The sequence below is a fragment of the Ascaphus truei genome, chromosome 2 (genome assembly GCF_040206685.1).
Source record: "Ascaphus truei isolate aAscTru1 chromosome 2, aAscTru1.hap1, whole genome shotgun sequence".
In the NCBI taxonomy this organism is placed as follows: domain Eukaryota; kingdom Metazoa; phylum Chordata; class Amphibia; order Anura; family Ascaphidae; genus Ascaphus; species Ascaphus truei.
Window position 1 is genome coordinate 317,101,776 of NC_134484.1, and position 22,434 is coordinate 317,124,209.

Below are 22,434 nucleotides of genomic sequence, written 5' to 3' on the forward strand. Positions count from 1 at the left end.
CTAATGGTTTACATAATCGATAGCAGAATTTAAAAGGAATGTACATTTCTCCTTCTCAGGTTCTGTATTTTATTTTCTAGTGTCCAACCTGTCACAAAAAAAACAATTAGGAAATATAGTACATACAAGCTGAGCACTGTAGGAGCACTCTACCGACATGAATTTATCTCTGTTGCTGACAATGCAGTAAATGAGTGCCAGTTTGTTTGGGCCCACACAAAATTGTAAACATTTTGTTATTTTTAATGATGCCACTAACAGTTTGGCAACTGGAGCTGATGACGATTCTACATATTCTGTGATTTAATCTACTTCCTCCTCCGAGTTGATATGGACTCGCATAACATAGAATTGGGAAATAAGGCTTCCAAACTGCTACAGATTGTCTTTTACGATCAGTTATGATGGACCGAGCTGTGCTGAACATTCATTCAGATAGCACGCTGGCTGGTGGACATGTGAGGTATTTTGATGCCACAGATGCCAGCACTGACCACAACTTTTTTTTTTACTCCAGTAATTTAGAGGGTCAGAGTTGGACAGACATTAGTTGTGTTATTCATGTATGCCTCAACCATGTTAGCCATCTATGCTCCCACCTCCTCCACTGTTTGTGACCTTACATGCACAATATCATAATGTGGAAATATGTGCCTGAGAGAACTACGTTGATTGCTTGTAAAAACAGTACCACCGCCATCATTATCTTTCAGTCTACTTGTAATAATACCAAAAAAGGTGTGCAGAGTACACAGAAGATCCCAAATGATAGCGCACCGCAGACCAGAGTGGTATTAGATCATGGTCCAAAATGTGCGACTAAACAAACATTTAAAATAACTTTATTACAAATAAATGGATAAAACCGTGAATTAACCTAAATCTCTAAAATTAGAGAGAAACTAGCCTCTATCTGGAGAGTGTCTGGGACCAGTTGGACCTAGGTGAAAAGCATAGAAGTATATGCAATTGTATGGTGCTTATCTGGTGAATCCAGAACTAGAACAAAGTCCTCTTGTAGAGATCATGGGGGGAAGGATATTAATATATCAATTTATTTGCCCAGAGTGTGTAAGAGGAGATGTTCCACCATAACTGGATCTGATAGTGTATCAGATATCTATAAGGAGTCTGCTAATAGATGACTGCTAGGTCTATAAGGTAAGATAGTGTTAAAGTATACCTTAAGTGAACACATGTACAGAACTGAAAATACTGATGAGTAGAGGGTGTATGAATGTAGGTACTGCCTATATCGTGTACCTGTGGTAGCAGTATCGATTTCATGTGTCCCTGACAGATTGCCAAGGTGTCCTGTGAATGCCTATGGTATAATGGTAAACACTCTCCAGATAGAGGCTAGTTTCTCTCTAATTTTAGAGATTTAGGTTAATTCACGGTTTTATCCATTTATTTGTAAAAAAGTTATTTTAAATGTTTGTTTAGTCGCACATTTTGGACCATGATCTAACACCACTCTGGTCTGCGGTGCGCTATCATTTGGGATCTTCTGTGTACTCTGTACACCTTTTTTGGTATATTCTACTCACTCCCAGGCAGCATGCGACCATTCTATTCCTTGGGGGCTTGAGCGAGGTAATACATATTTCGCCATATATACTTGTAATAATAGAAACACTAGTTCTACCAGTGTTCTACTCACTGGGGTGATCATGGCTGCCTGCTGCTCAGAGTAATTGACTGAGAATTATCATCACCTTCTGCACTGCTACTGTCACTAACACCATTATCAGTTGTAGTAGCGCCAAAGATCCCATCATACTTACTCCACTACCATAAGAGTTGATTCTCTCTTCTGCATGTGCAGTTTATGCACTGCACACATCATCATCTACCTCCTATATCTCAACTTCTCTCAATACCTTCCTCAGCCATCCCTTCTCCCTCCAGCTCCTCAGAGTCTTGACATGAGAGCAAGAGCCAGTTCAGCAACAATCCTGGAATGTTTTACTGAGGAATATGTATCTGGCTCTAAATCTATCCCAATCCCTTCTTCTGCTGGTGCCCTTGAACACTCATACATTGAGGCCTGTCCAGAATGAGAAAAATACTCCTCCTTAGATTCCTGCTCCGCCCCCTCTCCATTTTTATGTTCATGGAACATTAGTCTGACTGTAATTGATTGGTGTTTCTATTGTTGGAGTGCTTTCAAAGACAGGTTATTTCCTTGAACTCACACTAACAATGGGTCTGCTTATACTTGTATGCATGGCCACATGGGAGGAGAGCTGGACAACTGTCCCAGGCCTAGCAGCTGCAGGCGACTTGGCCAGATGGTGCTGGAAGTTTGGCCCGGCAAGAGGTTGGACCCAACATCCGCATCCAGCTTCCGGGCCTCTATTGTCCACAGGGCCCCAGCTCTCTCTAGCTACAGCACGGATTTCACTTGAAGCCCCACCCCTGCATCAGGCCCAACTTCTGCATCCACCCACGGAATCGGCATGGCACTGGAGGTCTCCTACCTTAAGGTAATGTATGTGTGTGTATGTGTAGGGGGGGTGGTGTATGTGTAGGGGGGTGGTGGTGTGTTTGTGAGGGGAAGGAGGGATTGAGTGTGGTGAGGGGAAGGATGGATTGAGTGAAGAAGGAGGGGGATTGTGGGAGTGGTACTTAGTGAAGAAGAGGGCAAGAGAGGTGGTGTAAGAGAGGTAGGGGGAGAGGTGGAGGCCTGAGGAGGAAGAGTGAGGATGGGGGAGTGAGTGATTGAGCATGAGAGGGTAGGGTGTAAGAGTGAGGGGGAGAGGTGGTGGTGTAAGGGAGGAAGGGGAGAGGTGATTGTGTAAGAAGGAGGGGGAGAGAGACATGGAGTGCGGGAGAGAATGAGAGGGAGGGAGAGGATGAGGGAGGAGTGTGATAAGGGGTGAGAAATAGAGGGGGAGTGTGCAAAGGGGAGGAAATATAGGTAGATGAGAGAGCGAGGTGGTGTGTGAGAAGGGGGAGTATAAGAGAAAAAGGGGGGGGGGTGTCTCGCAAGGCCACTGACACGGGGGACCGGGTGAAAATTCTAGTCCTGGGCCCTATAAAAGCTGTCTGCAGCCCTGCTGGTATGGCTATGAATAATCTCTCTAACCTCTATTTGTATATACAAATATAGGAGTAGTATCATCCACCATGTAACTATTCAACAACATACACTTCTTTTAGGAAACATGTTTCTCCTTGCTATCCTGATTGTCCTGACCTGTTAATGTTGAATCCTTAATTTCAGTTTAATTTCTTTTACTACTAGAATGCTACTGGGACTCAAGTACAATTGCTGATATTTTAGTAGCAGCAGTTCTTAGGCACAGATCCATATATCTCCGTTATTTACTTAATGATGCGCTAACTGAACTTAACGCAGTATTAAGTTCTAAAAAGGATCTTCTGTGTTCCCAAAATGTGTGTTAAGGCTTGTCTTATTGTTAAATTTGCCTGGTGTAAACTTAAATAGCTACAAGTGTTAATGATAGGCAAAAGAGGTGTAGAAAATGGCAACACATATCCACAGTAGGCCGTTAGTTACATAGTAGATCAGGTTGAAAAAAGACATGCCCATCAAGTTCAACGTACTGTACACTGGCGACACACTTTATTCGAGCTCGGCTAGTCCCACGAATTCGGGTATACCCGGGTGTATTGAGGTTTGTGACTGTTTTCTGCCCGAGTGCATTGAGGTATTTTCTAGGCAGGGATTGAAGCATTTTATTCCCACTGGCTGCAATACTGCACAGTATATATATATATATTGCATTACAATTCATTAATTTATGCCATCTGGTAGACACACGAAGCATTGCAGCCTATTAAATCCTAATCATTACAATTTAACAGATCAGCCGCCCGTCAGCCAGGCATGAACCCAGGCTGGGAAGGCAAACACAACGGGGCTTGTCAGAGGTGAGGAGTGGCGCATTCCAGGTATCTGCCAGGTACAAACTGGGCATTTGCTCGAATAAAGTGTGTCGGTGCAGTATGTTAAATTTAGACAAGAGGTACGTATCCTATATTTGTATTTACAGTATTTTGATCCAGAGGAAGGCAAACAAAAAACCTCAGTGAAACATCATCAAATGCGCTCATAAGGGGAAAAATAAATTCCTTCCCGCCTCTATTAATGGCAATCAGATATCTCCCTGGATAAACAACTTTCCTATGTTTACTTATTTGGTATATCCCTGTATACCTTTCCTTTATCTATTGTATTTCCCATCACATTCTGCATGTATAATGAATTCCACATTTAAATTGCCCTTAGTATAAAGATTATTTTCCTTGCAAGATAAGAACTTATTTGCCTTTGAAACTACTGCCTGACATTGGGCACTATTGCTAACCTTACTGTCTACTAGCACTCCTAACTACTTCTCCATCAAGGATTTACCTAATTTTACCAAATTTAATTAGTAAATTGCTTGTTTATTCCTAAGGTACTTAAATAACTTTTTTTGTGTTGATCTTACGTTCTATTGAAATCCTTTTTTAATTTTCAATTTTTGCTAATTTTGTTGCCCTTTTGCAACTTTTGTTAAATTCCTTATAATTCTGATATGATGCCTCCATCCCTTCTGACTAAGAATCTAAATGCCTACCTCTTCCTTTCTCTTTCCTCCCCTACCTGTTTATTTTGCCACATTGGTTTAGACAAGTTTCTTTTATACAGTATTTATTACCCAAGGATATACACTGATAAGTGTACTTATCTAACAATGTTTTAAAGACTGCCTATTTATCATCCAGATTTTTTCCTGCAACAATGTCATCCCAATTTATTCCTTGTAGACTTCCTTTATTAAAATCTGCCTTTCTAAAATGTAGTCTTTTTTTTTAACCCTTACAATTAGATTTATCATTTATTTAAATTGAGACCAAATGTTCCCTGACTTCAATATTTGTTATGACTTCTACATTGTTTGATATTACCAATTCCATTAATTCCTCTTCAATGGTCGGTTCCTAGAAAATTTGGGTCATATAATTGTCTCTTAGCATCCCCAAAAACCTGTTTCCTTTCATTGTAATGCTAATCTCATCACTCCAGTCCATGTCTGGATAATTAAAGTCACCCATTATGCAAACATGACCTAGTTTTGATGCCTTTTCCATTTGCAAGAGTATTTTTGCTTCCTCAATGTCACGATGTGCTCACCACAAACAAGGCATGACCGTGGGCCTGAGGATGGATATAAACACCACCCACAGACGCGTAGGTGCGTCTGGAGTGTAGGTTGGTCAGGGTAGACCGGTCTGGGTTGGAGAGGTACGGATAGTCGATATACTTGCCGGGGTCTGCGTTGGAGAGGTATCGATCATTGTAGGTACTATTAGCCGAGGTCCGGGTTGGAGAGAGGAGAATAGTCGTTTGTACGGTGCTGAGGTCCGGGTTGGAGAGGTGCAGATTGTCGTAGATAGGCGGAGTCAGGAGTACAGAAGAACAGAGTCCAAAACAAGCCAGGTCGATAACAGAGAGATGCGAACAAGAGGACAAGACAAGACTGCGAGGTTAGGAAGCAATGAACACAATGGATCATTGAATTATGCTCAGCCAATGTGGCAGTGGGACAGCTGAGCATATATAGGAGAGAGCATACAATAGAAGATGATGTAGTGGAGGTGTGTCACCGGTGGTGATCACCATTGGCCGCTCCGCTGCACATGACAGGTGTGGGGAGGTGCCTATGTGGATTACTGAGGTATCGCCTCCTGCGTGTGCTGGTCCTGCGTTGCGCGTGCTCGTTGCGCCCCGCTGACGGTGCGGCATGGGCAAAGTCCAGAGGAAGGCCGGTGAGGTAAGCATAAAGCTTTGAGCTGGGTGCGTGGAGCGGGACCCCCGGCAGCGGAGAGAGGTAAGCGGGGAGCGTGCCAAGGACAGCGTGACTCCCCAATCCTTACACTCAATCTCACAGATATTTGGTGGTTTCTAGCATATCCCTACAAACATGTTCTTTGTACTTTTACCTCCACTGCTAATTTATATCCACAAAGTCTACATTTTCATCAATCCCTTCAGATACACCTTGACTTATAGGTTTTAAATCCGGTTTAATATATAAACATAATCCACCACCTCTCCTATTTGCTTGATTCCTCCGAAAAAGAGAAGAACTCTCTAAATTAACTGTATATATATATATATATATATGTATATATATGTATATATAGATATATATATATACATATATCAGACACACAAAAACCATTGAAAGGTTAAAAAGAACAGATTGAATGTCAGTGGGGCTACTTTGGCTCTCTCAAGAAGAGCCTGGGTAGCGAATTTATGAGGTTTGGCAGAATCCTTTCCAGGTTTTCACATTCCGGTTTGGGATTTTGCTCTTGCTCGCCCTCTGTGGCTTGATCGTCCATTTTTGCTCCTTGCAACTTCCTTTAAAAAGACAGTGCTGTTAGCAGGAAGTTGCCAAGCAACGTTCCAGTTTCCTGCTGTATTCATGTAACACCTTTATGCTTTTTGTCTCTCACGTTACCAGACCCAGCTCACGTACCTCGACCCTTCACGTACCCTTAAGCCCGCCCCGACCATTTCAAGTGACTACCCTTTGATTTCAGCCTGCCTCTGCATACACACCGACTACGCAACTCTGCTGCCAGCCTTGACCTTCGGCTTGCGACTCACTTCTCTATCAGGATTCAGTCCCTCAGGTCGGTTCTTTCACCTTCCTACCTCAGACCTGCGTGCCCGTTTCCTGCTTGAGACGAGCATTGTTAAATTTTGCTCGGCCCAAATATGGACCCCGCTGAGTTAGGACAAGCCGTTACCCTGCAAGGACAGTACTTGGGAGATCATGAGCAATGCCTCGCCCTACACGATCAACAACTGGCACAGATGTGTGATGTGGTGCAGGACTTAGTCGTCCATATAGACACCCAGAAGCCGGACTTGAGGGCTGCAGGTGCAGCCTGATACCGTCTCAGACTATTTCGGCAGTTTCTTTTACTCTTCAATCGTCTGTCTCTCTATCTGGAGTTCCTGCGGTGGATGACAAGGTCCAGGAGCTACAGTTACTCTGGAGGAGGATTCATGCCAACGTAACTAAAGCCTCCCTTCAGCAGAAGGATCACGCAGATAAGCGTCGACGGCCAGCTCTGCAGTTGCAGGTTGGAGATCACGTCTGGTTATCTACCAGGAAAACCCATCTGAAGATTCCTTCCCTGATGCTCGGGCCCAGGTTCATAGGTACCTACAAGATTGTGAAACAAGTAAATCTGGTTGCTTTTAAATTAGAGCTACCAGATACCCTAAAGATTCCTCCAGTCTTCCATGTGTCGCTCCTAAAGGTGGTGGTCTGCAACAACTCCTCTTCTGCTCCCACCCTCCCAGGCCCGGTTCTGGTAGATGGCCAAGTGGAGTATGTAACTCGTCGGATTCTGGATTATTATAGCTCTCGAGGCAGTCTCCAGTACCTTGTATCTTGGAGGGGATATGTTCCAAAGAAGAATTCTTGGGTGAAGGCTAGGGATGTCCACACTTCCTCCTTGATCCAAGGTTTCCACTGAAGATTCCCCGACAAGCCCGGGTTAAATCGTCCGGAGATTGATTCTGGAGGGGGGGGGGTACTATGAGGTTTGGCAAAATCCTTTCTGGGTTTTCACATTCTGGTTCAGGATTTAGCTCTTGCTCGCCCTCTGTCACTGGATCATCCATTTTTGCTCCTGTCAACTTCCTTTAAAAGGACAGCCCGGTTAGCAGGAAGTTGCAAAGTTCCAGTTTCCTGCTGTGTTCATATAACGCGTTTATGCTTTTTGTCTCTCATGTTACCAGACCAGGCTCACGTAATTCGACTACCCTTGTCTTCAGTCCGCCAAGACCACTGCAAGCACCACGACTAACCTTTGATTTCGGCCTGCCTCGACCTCTGCAACCCCACCGACTACACAACCCTGCTGCCAGCCCTGACCTTCAGCTTATGACTCACTACTCTATCAGGACTCTGTCCCTCGGCTCAGGTCGATTATTTCACCTTTCTACCTCAGCCCTGTGGGTCTGTTTTCTGCTTGAGACGAGCATCGTTACACCAAAATGGCACTCAATGGGTACCTGGAAAAAAAATTGGACACCCCATTCTATTATACAGTCACCATATTCATGGCAATGGGCCCCCTGGAACCAATCGACCCTCCCCAAAAGGGTTGATGCAAAACCATAAAAGTAAATTCCACTGGCCCAATGGCTAAAAACACATAACAAAATTAAAAATCCCCAAATTAAAAACAGCCCACAGGCATTATGGTGAATAGAATAAAAAAAACAGAAAAATAAAAAATCAATCTAAACCTGGTGGCATACTTGAATTCCGAGGTCATCCATGGCCTGGCGATGAGGGATTGTCATCTGGTACGATGCCCCCGATTCTCCATTGATTGAAGAGTCTTCATCCGTAAGTATTTCTTCTTTATTCTTTTCTTCTTTCTTCATCTGTTCCTCTAGACGTCTCCCATATTTTTTCTATAGCCACCGGATGTGGCCTCTGCTACAGCTTCTGGTCTACTGTGAAAGCTTGGGCCTTTTATTTTGGCTATGGCTGTCGCAGAAGACCTGTAATGACATCATATGGTACAGCAACAAAGCAGGAAAAAATTATCTACAGTATACCAATAGATCAAAGAAAAAAATCAGATTGAAAGCAAAAGGATGTTGTTCACATATTGTGTTCACACATAAGTACTGAACAAAATACAGGTATTAAAAAGTAGGGAAAAGGAATCTTCTGGTAGCAGTACAGTTTAATATAATAGCGTTAATGTTTACAAAGGTGGCACTTGCCTTCCTTTGAGATTATGCCTTGACAAGCAATAGATAATATAATAGTTATGTGCCCCGTGTAAGTGAGTGGAAAAAAATGGCAGCATGTTATATACAGTATGAGATTCTCAATGCTATTCTGGTGCGTGTTTTTTCTTCATTACTAACTTGGAAAGTGATATACAGACATTACTTTTGTGAGTCTTGTTAATGCTCTTCAGACATCAGTAGACTATAAAATAGCAGTCCTCTTTGTGCATGCATTACACTTTATGTCAATGTGAAAAAAAATAAAGCATGGGAGAGATACTTTGAATATTACACACAATTACATTTATAATACTTTTCCCGTCAATGTGTCTAGAATTGCAATGAATATATTTTCTTTTTATTAATGGTTCGAAGACATGTAAATATACAAAGGCAATATATATCAACACTGATATGTAAACCAACAGAAATGCTAAATGTTTGACCATTGTTAAAATTATGTGAGTTCAAATGAAGTGCTTGTTCACTACATAAATCATACATTGATTGCTGTATATGTCAGAATAAGTCATTAGACTCCTCCAACTTGTTCTTATTTAAAGCATTTTAGTTTTCCAGTAATGACTTATGAACTGTACCTGTACAGTAGCACATTTGGCACAACATATTTACTAAGCTTTTCAAAGAAGAAAGCTTTTAGGTGATTGAGTACATATTCATCGGGTCTGCATAAAACAGTACTTTGGATGTGCAAATACTATTGATAATGTATTGTTTGAAAAGGCCACGCAACGTCATTGAAGCAGATTCATAGACATTTATAGTCCTGCTCTGAATTCCTTTGCATAAGTAATATCATGCACAGTAGTACAGATGTAGTCAGATTTACTGCCGTTGTGAGTGCCGCAAGGTGGTTGTAAGTCTGCTTCAATTATTTAGTTTATTTAAGTTTTGCGGAGTGTGCGCCATGACTGCAACAAATTAAGTTTTAGCATCAGTCATAGTACTTTGCAGTAATGATAGGTGGTGCTAGTGTGTCTTTAATCTCTATGTAAATGCAATGTGCTGTAATCCATCCACTATTCCCATTCATTTCGTATGATATGATATCTTATTTATTTAAATGTAACCCTCCACTTATTCCCCTAAAAACTTCAGATGACTAAAGAGTATATTTAAAATATTACAGTATTTTTATTAGATTATAAAAAATGGCAGTTTAGAGATAACTAACAAAGACTTTGTGAAATAATCAAATCTTCTTCAATATTCCAAATATACAATCTTCTTCAACCGACATCTTGTTCGGGCTGGCTCTTGTGCAGTTTCATGTGAAAATTAATTGTGAGAATGTTGTTTCTAAAAGAAATCGATGCATGAATTAAACGTACTATCGATAAACATTGACTTTCTGTGCATGCTTGTAGTATAGAACTTGTATGGAACATATATGCGTCATTGAATTTCTGCACATGCACTGTACAGGCATTGACAATTGAGTGGAACTCATACAGTACAATACAAGAAATAGATGCATGAATTCCATTCCTTTACATTATCGCTGGGATTGTTCCTACATGAACATGGTGTTGATGTTCATCAGCCTGCCAAACCTGCAAAACAAGGATGAAAACTAGAATTAAGCAATGGCTATAAGAAATTACTGAATGAAAAACTTTTTTAAAAACTGTATTTATTTAATTATAGACTTCTTTTATTTCAATCCATGAATTCTTCTTCACTCCGAAGACTCCAGCCCACAGTCCTCTGATGTTGTAAAAGTTCATTCATTGTGTCTTTCACAGTCTTGAATTGTGCAGCAGTGAATTGCAGCTGGTTCTTCAGTTCATCTACAGTACAATGGTTCTCCTAAAATTATTTAGAATCTTCTTACCCCTGTAGCGTTTATAGTTGACTTGGTTGCACCACTGACAATATAGCTCAGAACCAACATGGTGTTTGAAAATTAGCAGGGCATATTGATTAGCATTTCTCTGCTGTACATAAGATATCTTGCAAAAGTTTCCGCTGGTATAACGAAAAGATAGATGTCACCTACTGCATTCCCATGGATCATCTGTGATCTTTTCCCCCACGGTGCTGCAGGTGTGCTTTGGAAAGCAGGCACAGCTAACTGCTCTGGGATGATGCTTTCCTGCAGGTCTGTGCAGTTGGGATGTAGGTTCATTCCGATTTCAGAGTTGGTTGGACGTACTGGTAATGGTAATGGTATTTTGGCAGGTACTCAGGTGGAGGCAGGTAATTGGGTTGAGGCAGGTACTCAGGGGTGACAGGAACTCGGGTGGAGGCAGATTGGTGGAGTGATCAGTTAGGAAAGGTCTATTTGATCGCTTTCTCCTTCGAAAGCTGCCATAATCGAACATACCCATAGATGACATATGCAGTGTCCAATACCGCCCTTCACACATTATTTATCTGGCTGGGTGCGCTATTGTAATAAATCATTAATGCTTATGTTGTGTTGAATAGAATACTTCCAGTCTTTATTTTTTTTCCGTAGAATCTGTACTTCCTAGTGATATAATCATAGATGTCAGATAGAGTTGACTTCTTATCTGTACGGTCTCGAATGGCACAATATACACATCCTATATGCATAACTGCAGACCGGTTTAGAAAGTGACATGTTACATGCCATGTAAAGTACACATGGACTGAGACAAATTTTGTTAATGCATAGTGATTTGAGTAAAGTGTGATAGAAAAGTACAAGGCCATAACACAAAGAAAGGCAGTGTTTAAAACGAGACATATCTACATTGCAACTTGTATCAAGACATCTGCATGGGTTACAACTGTACAGTACTGTAGCATTTAAGGACATAGATACTTGTGGCTGCTGAGTATCATAGGTGAATATATTCAGTGTGCCTCCTGCCATCCATTTAATGAACTACAATAACATAAATACTGTAACAACACAAATAATTATTCCGCCTGACTGTATCTGAGCCACAAAAGAGGTGCTGCACGGCCGCATACCTGTATGGAAAATAATGTGTTCACACAGGTGTCTCACCTGCTCACTGCACCCACAACGCAGTAAGTCTTGCTACATCTGTGGTTGACTTCTGATAATAGTACGTGTTGCTGTGCATGCATAGGGGAGATGTAACTCAGTCAGCCATGCGGGGGCAGAGAAACAGGGAAGGTCTGTGTGAGGTGTTGGTCACTGCCTCTCTCCCTACTTTCTGTTTGATGCGGGGGTGGGCCAACACTCCATACAGACAAACCCTACATGTTTCCCTGGCCCTGCATCAAACAGCAGTGAGGGAGAGAGACAGAGAGCAGCAGCTGGCGCGGAAATTGAGCCCAATTTCTGGCCTCTGTAAGGCCCTATTTCAAGCACCAGTTGGCAGGGCCCTCTGCTGTATCTGCCCCCCACCTTACCCCTTGATTGCCGGGTTTAGCGGCATGGTGGTTACGCCACTGGTTCATTTAGTTCAGTCTTTTGCCCAAAACAGGTTAAGCCTACAACACAGCAAGATAGACCCTTTCAACAGGTTCCTAAAATACCAACTTTATATTGTGTCCTTTGTATTTCCACCTCTGCCTAGAGTAAAGATGAAACAAAACAATGCTAACTGGTTATATAACCAAAAGTGCCCTATGAAATACTTTAAAATAACCTTTAAAAATATGTACTTCCCAAGATTATGGCTGCAGCAAAGGTTATCTCCACCTTTCTGCAGCAATAAGCTTGGTAAAGTATACAATTTTGCATATAAATGTTCACTAATACTTTTGTGAACATGCAAAAATTAGCAAGGAGTGTTAGTGAAGAAAACTGCAAGACATGTTCACATCTCATCCAGGGAATATTGGCTGCATTTGAATGTTTTGCCAGTGTTAGCATTAAAAAGACCAATGTTTGGAGAAAACAGCAGTGATCAACCATCATACTGTAGTCTCTCACTGTGTGTACAGTAGGGCTCTCTCTTACCACATGTAGCAGAAGGTTGAAAGGTTCCACCTATAAAAAATGTTAAATTTAATTGTGAAAGAAAGGAAAGGAAAGATTGTAGAAGATGGCAGTATGTTATGGCGGTGGAATCCAAGGCCCAAGCTCATTCCATCTGCTGATCATTCTCCCATTGCGGAAGGGCAACTTTATAGGGAATCATTTTGCTGATCTCTACACAACTGACACATGACAGACCAGTGTTACCACAATATCATCATGATAGAGTGCACAATTTCTTTAAACAAATGTATAAAGGCATTAGTTTGAAACATTTACTAGAAGAATACCTGAAAGACCTATGCTGCCTGGAAAAATAGAAGAAAGAGGAAAAGTTTGAATAATGTAGAAAGTGCAGACCATATTCTAAACCTGCTAAAAAGGCTTCATGTGTGAATTTGCATCAGCCTTTTGAATTGATCACTTGTTAAATGCATGGAAACTATTGATCTGGGTTAATTAAAATCCTTTTTCATTTGACAGGAACAAATACAAAGCACGGCCTGCGCTGCAAAGCTTGCAAAATGAGCATCCACCACAAATGTACAGAAAGCACTGGATCACAGCGTTGCATGGGAAAACTGGTGAGACTTTAAGTGGGCCATGTCTTTGTTGGAAGTTAAAGATATTTCTTTCCTTTATCTTAGCTGATATTTTTTGTTCCACCACCCATAAACATATATTTCTATTATAACTTTCCCAAGAAAATGTCAGCTACAGATGTAGCCAGACTTACTGATCCCGGCATCGGGTCCCACCTGCGCGAAGACATGTTTAAGTCCAGATAAGCCCCTGGAAGCCTACAAAATTACGGTATATCCCATGGTTGCGGGGTTTTTTACTTGCAATTTGAGTATGTCTGCCAAATGGAACAGTCAATATCTTTTATTGTTGATAGCTGCATTGAGGCTTTTCCATGGCATGAGTACTTTACAGTTCAAATAATAATATTTTAATATTAATGTGGTTTTACACACAAATATTTGTAATATTCTGTCACTGTTATAGGTACGTGCATGATACATGTAGCAATAGCCTCAGAATACATTGAATTTAGCTTACCTACACACTAGTATCATCTATCATTAATTCAAAGAATTATGGAAGCTGCAAAACACCACTGAGCAGCCACGGTCACAGGGCCACAGCATGCAATTAAGTGCAGAGGCATTCCACTTTTTTACCCGCAGTCACAGGAACAGTGAGTCTGGCTATATCTGTACAGCACGTTTAATTGAATTGGGCTCACATTTTCCTAGCTAGAGATAGAAGGATTCAAAGCATATTTAGTAGGAGCCCTAGAATTCATTGTTACCCTTCCGAAAGATTTCTGAGAACTATATAATATACTATATATTGAATTTTTGTCTACAACTGAAATTCATGAGCTCAAATGTACAGGTACATTGCTAAGTGAAACCACATTGGGGTCTATTCCTAAAACTGAGAAAGTAACGATCAGGGCACTATCACATGGAATTGTGTGTTAGGACAAGGTCCCAAGAATGGTGCTACATAACTCAATCACAAGGAACATAATTACATTTGTATCTATAAACAAATGCTGTATATAAAGCCTGCAGTCAACGGGAAGAATGAAATGTATTCAATACTGGTAGTTGGAGTCGAACCCATAAGCATGTATGATCAAGGAGTAATGTCCCACGTTGTGAGGGGGAGGGAGGAGAAGGGGAATAGTCAGAGAGCTCATAATAAAAGAACTCTCTAAAAACTACCACATGGATACTCAGTCAGTTAAGCAATTCAAGTGAAAGGGTATTACAGTATGGTGTCTTACTGTACCGACAGGTGTATTCTAGAATAGCACCTCTTAGTAAATAGAGGTCATAATACCTACTATATTGAAATAAATACTACTGCAACTAAGAACTTAATTTTGTGTTTGTTTTCATGACACAAACCTCAAATAGTTTTTTTCAACAAATCACTAAGATACATTTTCCTTTGTCTAATTCTTTTGTTTGTTTATGTCATATTTTAGCCTAAAGGGTTTCGGCGTTACTACAGCTCCCCACTTCTCATTCATGAGCAGTTTGGCTGCATTAAGGAAGTCATGCCTATTGGTGAGTCTTGATCCTCCAATCTGTATTCTGTTTTATTGCTTTATTTTGTGCCTGCAATTTTTGTGTGTGATTTATTTTGTTTGATGTTGAATATAAGGAAATAACTATCAGGAAGCAATGTTCGTTGCTGTTGCTATGTTAGTTAAAAGTATATATGCATATAAACATACAAATTCTTTACAATACAGACATTTTACCAAAGGCCTTTTGTAACACTTTTATTCCTGCTGCATATTATTTTTGTATTTTTTCATGTATTTAATAATGTATTACATGTCTTCTGTGATTTATGTCCCCACTACAATGCCAAAAGGTTCTACTGATTATTTATTTACTAAGCTCAGAGGCAGTTCAGTTTTTAATCACAATAGACAGTGCATATCTGTGTATAGTGGCGAGAAAAAGTTTGTGAACCACTTACTATTTTCACATATTTCACATATTTCAAACCTAAAATGTTATTAGATATTAATCTAAGTCCTAATAATAGCTAAAGATAACCTGGTCAAACAAATAACACAAAAAAATGATACTTTTTTAGCATTCATTTATCCACAAATTATTAAACATTCAATATCCTTGTGAGAATAAGTATGAGGACCTTTAGATTCAGTACCCTTTGAGCAGCAATGACTTCAACTAAGCATTTCCTGTGACTGCTAGTCAGTCTCTCACATCAGTTTTGAGGAATTTTGGCCCGTTTCTCCTTACAGCACTGCTTCAACTCAGTGACATTAGAGGGCTTCCTTACATGGACAGCTCACTTCAGGTCCTGCCACAACATTTCAATGGGGTTTAGATCCGGACTTTGACTAAGTCATTCTAAAACATAGACTTTCTTCTTCTGCAGCCATTCTTTTCTAGATCTACTTGTATGTTTAGGATCCTTGTCTTGCTGCATGACCCCCTTTCACTTCAGCTTCAGCTCATGGACGGAGGGCCTGACATTCTCCTCTAGAATCTTCTGCTACAATGCAGAATTAATAGTTGTGTGAATGATGGCAATCCATCCAGGCCATGAGGCAGCAAAGCAGCCCCAAACCATCACACTCCCACCACCATGATTGAGGGGTGGGATGAGTTAATTCTGTTCCAACGAAGTGTTTTGTTTTAGCCAAACATAACGTTTCTCATTGCAGCCAAAAAGTTCTACCTTTGACTTGTCTGTCCAGAGAACATTGTTACAGAAGTCTTGTGTATCATCTATGTCTTGTTCGGTGAATCAGACAGGCAGCAATGTTCTTTTTAGAGAGCAGTGGTTTCCACCTGCTATCCTCCATTGAACACCATTCTTGTTCAGTCTTTTTTCTGATTGTTGAGTCATGAACACTCACATTAGCCAAGACAAGAGTGATCTGCAGATCCTTGGATGTCACTCTGGGGTTCTTTGTGACTTCCTGGATGATTTGCTGGTTTGTTCTTGGAGAGATTGTTGTAGGACAACTGCTCCTAGGTAGAGTGACTTGTGTCTTGAAATATTTCCATTTGACTGACAGTGGATTGCTGGAGCCCCAAATCCTTAGAAATTGTTTTGTAACCCTGTCTAGACTGATAAGCATAAATAACTGTTTTTAAAGGGTCCTCAGAGATTTAATTTGATTGTGGCATGACGTGTTTCCACACACCTGTATGGTGAAGACCAAACTTTCACCTGAAGATCTATCTAATTATTTAAACAGCCAATTGTAATTATCCCCTTTAATTGAGGTAATAAAATCAGGGTTTCACACACTTTTTCACATACCCTGACCCTTAATTGCTGATTGTTTGTCTAATTCATACATCATTTTGTTTCAGAAGACATGGAATTGGTTAATTTAAACCCGATTGCATATTTAAGAAAAGACTACTTTTTATTCAAGTAGGTTATCATAGGAAAACTATGGAATTTTTGTTATTATCATTGGGGTTCACAAACTTTTCCTCGCCACTGTACATAAAGAAGCATTTCTGTTTTCATATTTCTCAAATTTCTCTTAAATCACCTGTGTTTTGCAGCATGTGGTAACAAGGTAGACCCTGTGTATGAAGCCCTCCGGTTTGGGACCTCATTGGCACAGAAGAACAAGAAGAGCAGCTCTGGAAGTGGGTCCGACTCGCCCAATAGGAACTCTGTAATAGTTTGTTTTAATTAATGTTGTTGTTTCTTTTCTACATCTTTCCCTCTGTTATGTTGCAATGGATGAGTTAGAATTTTAAATTACGACCACCAAGCGTATAATGGGCAAGTGTTGATTTTCCAAAAGTAATATTTCTTCAAGGGAGTCTATAATTTTTTTTAATGCATTCTCTAAATGTTAAAATAATTGAAATACACGTAAAGAATCATTAAATTAAAAATCCTATATATATTTTTTTTTTCAGATAAATAAATTGGGTAGTGTTGATACTTACTTTTTATGCCCTTTTAATGATTATTCATGTATTGACCTTCCTTCCACTGCTGGAAGGTGCCTTATGGTAGAAGATTGCTTAGTAAATATGCCCCATGATGTAATTTGATAGACTTTTTACAAGTTATAGTAGCTTTTATTCAACCATCATGGCAGTAACACAGCTATATTGCTGTGCATGAGTGTTCGATAATGCAGAAGGTCTTGAGATTCCTGAATTAGCAATGTGCATAATCATCCTAACTCTCTTTGAACAGTTTCATGATTATGGACAGATTGGCAAATGGTGGGTACTGGAATTGACCTACAGTAGAAGGAATAGAAGGATTCAATAGTCTGCATTGTACAGTAATCTCTAATTGATCACTTTTTCACATGCCTCTACTTTTCCTAGATCTTCTTTACTTGGTGTGGTTCACATCGCAGTCAAGAGGATAAAGGCAGTTTTATGACATACTAAATGCAAGAGAAGCCATGCAAATCTTAGACTGCAAAATTCCTGATACTTCTAATCCAAGATGACTTCTACCTGACTATGTTGACTATTAAAGAGGAAGTGAAGCTGTTGCTTTATTTTGCACTTTTTACAGTTACTTATGTACAGATGCAGCAGTATCCGATGACTTGCCTCGGAAAATACTGTGGCTATCTCACAGTAAACGCTGCAACATTACTGTGAGATTCTGCAGCAAGACTAATGGCCCATCGGATTAACACAGCAGGGATCCCTTCAGTCCCATTCAGTTTGAATGGGACTACACGGACTCCGCTGTGTTAATCCGACGGGCCATTACTCTGGCTGCAGAAATTTTACAGAAATGTTGCAGCATTACTGTGAGATAGCCACAGTATTTTCCCAGGCAAGTCATCGGATACTGCTGCATCTGTACATAAGTAATTGTAAAAAGTGGCTGCATCTGTATTTATATGCGTTGCTATACTTTGAAACGACATTTTAGACTTGGTATAGAATGCCATTAATTCTCCCACAGCTGTCCTTACATGAGAATTTCTTTACACTTCTAGCCTCAAACTGCTCATTGTGGGCTAAACAAATAAAACAAAACATGGATTACATATTAACATCTATATATTTACTAAATGGTGCTACTCCATAAAATACCTTCAAGAGCTGAAAGAAACCTCATTGACTTGAATGGGCCATTAAGTGTTATATAGAATAGCGCCCATATTTACTACTGTATTTGCTGAAGTCAATGGCAGTTTCTTTGTGATAATGCCCGGATTGCCAATATCACAGTGCAATGAATATCCCAACAGTATTTTAACTACTTACAATCTGCAATACCCTTTAAAAATTTAATGATTGGTATTTTTAAATGGTTTTAATGGGATATTTATAGGCCATATATGACTTGTGTTATCTGAAAAAGCTTTCAGTTCTGGACACTTTTTGAGACATGTGACCATTTGTCTTATATAATTTTGTCAGTTCTTATATTATGTTCCTCTATTTTGTTTCATGCAACAAGGCGCCTTCTAGAATATTTTAGATACATTTCTAGATTCATGAACTCGTAAGAATAGTACAATAGTTGTTTATTTAGAGTACAGTAGGTTTTATTATTTGCCTTCAGAATCATGTTTTACTTGTTGTTCTAACAATAGATATAGGCACATTTTGATTGCCTTACTGTATTTTTATACTTGGATTTTAACTGTATACCAATTAATAAAACAGCATTCCTTAAAAAGCAAACCTTAGTAATTGTTACTAATAATGCAGATGATTCATACTGTACTTCTAAAGAGTAATAAATGACATAGTAAGCCATTATAATAACTTTATTTTATGTAGCACTTTACTCCCAATGGGACTTAAAGAGATTCACATTTACGATATAGCACGCTATATGCAGCGATGCACATGGATTTTTATTGGCACATTCCTGCCCCAACGCGCTTACAATCTGTTTTGGGGATTGAGGAACAGGGAGATAAAGTGACTTGATCAAGGTCAAAAGGAGTTGCCAGTGTCATTGTTCAGACTCAGTGCCTTTACTCACTGAATCATTTATTTCAGCTCTTACGTCATAATCTCGACCACTCTGCTAGAAATGGGCATAAAAACATACAGAAATTATATTATTTTTACTATAAAGTGCTGGGTATAGAAGAAAAATGTACTAAAAAGAAACAGATTTTAATTCCTTCAGCAGATCCATAGTTTAACTAATTCCTCAAAGTTTAGAGAGCTGACTGCCATTTTTCACTTATATGTGCACCAAGGACCAGTAAATACAAAGGACAATATGTATCAAGCATCACAAACTGGACTATGGGTCCAAACATTACTCAAGTTGCATCATGCATCATGACTGAGCTCTACTTTGCATCAATATATCTTGAGGTTTTGACTTGATTTTTCTCATCCTGCGTCAATTAGTGGCTTGGAGAAATAGTATCATAAAATAATTCTAGTCTGTGTCAATAAATTGTACACCTTGAAATCCAGATACATGCATGGGGTGATGTTAGCCTCTCTACCCAAGAGATAAGCATCAGATGGAAAAAGTTAAACTAACAAGTTTCATACATATATCTTTGGTGTACAACCAAAACCAGTAGAAAAATAAACTTAAAACAAGTTACAAGAATATTAAAGCAAGATACCTTTGTGGGGGCACACATGTAAGGTTGGGGTTCATAGCACAACCCCTCCAAACAATAAGCAACAAAAATGTTTTACGTTAACAGGCCTACTCAAAAATAAAAATGCAAAGGATATTTCAAATATTCAGCCCCTTGTTTTTTTTTTTTATTGTGGGCAATTAAAACATAATAGGTTTCATGTCTTAATGCAGATCTGTATATCATGTGATCAGCTATGGATACAAAGTGCTACCCCAGAATCAAAGTATATCGCAATTGTGGCATAACGCTTCAATGACCCTTAATCAGATGATATGATGTGCAGAATATGCTGCCAATCCAAAATGATGCAAATATTTTTGCTCTGTGTTTTGAAGCAAATTGCACCATCTTCATACATTTTTTCCCAAACCTATTTGACAACACACAGGCAATGTATCAAGCTGGTATAAACACAAATAATAATAATAAACTATAGAGAAACCCCCGCTACTGCTTGCAATAGTGAATTAATAATGATAGGTGTAGGTGCTGATGGGGCAATATAAGAATGATAAACAATGGAGGAAAGAACCCCAGTAAAGCACTCACACACTGTGGAAAGGGCCAAAGGAAAGGGGATATTGACGTGATCCTCTTACAAAAAGAGTCACGCTGGATCTATACCCTGCAAGCACTTTCACCAAAAGGGTTAAATGAAGGTTTCATGTTCAGTCCTTTCTTATAACTATAACCATCCTATAATTGTCATCATGATATGGTTTGGCATTTACTAGTGTCTCACCTCCTACAGTACACTTGCCAGTTAATATAAATTGCAATTCGAGCTTAGGCTAACAACATCACAAACCTGACACAGTATTGTTATTATCCATTTATTCATTTGAAATTATCAGTGGTAACAGTTGAGATCCAGAAGCAACAATGTGAATGGTTAACATTGTAACCACAGTACTTATTAGACACAACCCAGCACCTATTGTCAAAGCACACAGACAGGCTTTAGAGCATTACAAGCTCCTGCACTGACAATCACTGCACATGTGCAGGCTGAAGGGTTACTCTAGGTCATAACCACCAGCGCTATAAATACTCCCAAGCTCTCATGGGATCTCCCCTCCACACTGGCCATGATTAAGCACTACTAGTGAAACGTGCACGTCGGCAGAACTCCTCAGTTAGGTGCAGGCACTGAGTCCTCTGAGACAGACACTGCTATCTATGCTTAATGACAGAGCAGGCAGCTCTGAGACTCAGCTCCTGCACAGTTTACACTCCTGTATTACCCGATGATCTAAGGGAGACTCCTTTTCTAGGGATTATATATATATCTATACTGACAAGCTATACAACAGCTGTAGAGTATACTTACCTGTGCTGTTCCTCACTACCATTTACTGTTACAGCAGAGTAGCTCTAATCTGGGATGTTAAGGTACTGTTCATGTTCTACACTTGCTGAGCTGAATTGTTTTTACACTTATACACCAACTACTCTGCACAGTAACTCCCATACAGGGATTTCCAGGTATAGCAATCAGTATACACATGGTGCTCTATATCAGAGATTATGTTTATTTCAATCTACTGATTAAGTCAGTTCACAATTTTATATGATTAAATAGCACATCCTTCAGGTCTGGGGCAGATTATATAGCATTGCCACCATTTGTCTATACGGTGCTCTATTTAATCTATCACCTACTGCAGTTAGCAACAGGTTTTAGAAGTGCAACACACTTTATTATAACTACACTGTGCAATATCAGCTAGAGCTAGAGGTCTAACCAATATGACCTAGAGCTATAGCTGTTGTGTATCCTTAGGGCAGTAATTTACACTGTTCATTTAACCCTAAGGCCTGGGTCCCGCTGCTTCCGACGGCCCGTGCACCATCTGATGTTCTTCTCCCGAGCAGGTCCCAGTCCCTCCTCCCTGCATGGTTCACTACACGCTGTGACGCGTCAGCCGCCAGGAGATTCAAGAGAATTGTAATCCCAAGCGGCGACGCGTCACGTGGTGTGGCTGTGAGCCAATGAGGAGGGGAGGCTTCGGGGAGCGGTGGGGAGAGTGTGGAGGGAAAGTAGCGATTTTAAATAAACTCTGCAGTACCAAGGAAGTCCCCCCTGCTCCCTCCCACAGACTCTCTCCTCTTCGCGGGGGGTGGGGGGGATTGTGTGTGTGTGGGCCATTGTACGCGCTGCTCATGTACTGCGGGACAATATCAGCACCTAAGTATTGGGTTGAAGGCCCCCTAGCAGTGACGGGGTTAATTCGGCTGCCGAGCTGTGTGTCAGCGATCCCCCTTCCGATTCCCCCCCCTGCTCCGATCCCCCGGGCTCCGATTCACACCCCCCGTGTGTATTTGGGAGTGTGTGAGTGCCTATCTGTCTGTGTGTGTGTGTATGTGTGTGCCTGTCTGTGTGTGTGCCTGTCTGTGTGTGTGTGTGCCTGAGTGCATGAGTGCATGAGTGCCTGTCTGTGTGTGTGCCTGAGTGCGTGAGTGCCTGTCTGTGTGTGTGAGCGGCTGAGGAGTTGAGGGGCTGAACGGCTGAGGGGCTCAGCGGTTGAGGGGCTGAACGGCTGAGGGGCTCAGCGGTTGAGGGGCTGAATG

General features: G+C 40.5%; 1 protein-coding gene across 2 annotated transcripts in view; it reads left to right on the top strand.

Moving 5' to 3' along the window:
• STAC (SH3 and cysteine rich domain) overlaps positions 1-22,434 on the top strand; it is a 335,966-nt gene that overhangs the window by 200,341 nt on the left and 113,191 nt on the right. For both annotated transcript variants that reach the window (XM_075586507.1, XM_075586508.1), the window contains exons 3-5: positions 13,215-13,315; positions 14,734-14,815; positions 16,814-16,929. In XM_075586507.1, coding sequence (XP_075442622.1) covers positions 13,215-13,315; positions 14,734-14,815; positions 16,814-16,929 — 299 coding nt within the window. The remainder of the gene's footprint in view (positions 1-13,214; positions 13,316-14,733; positions 14,816-16,813; positions 16,930-22,434) is intronic.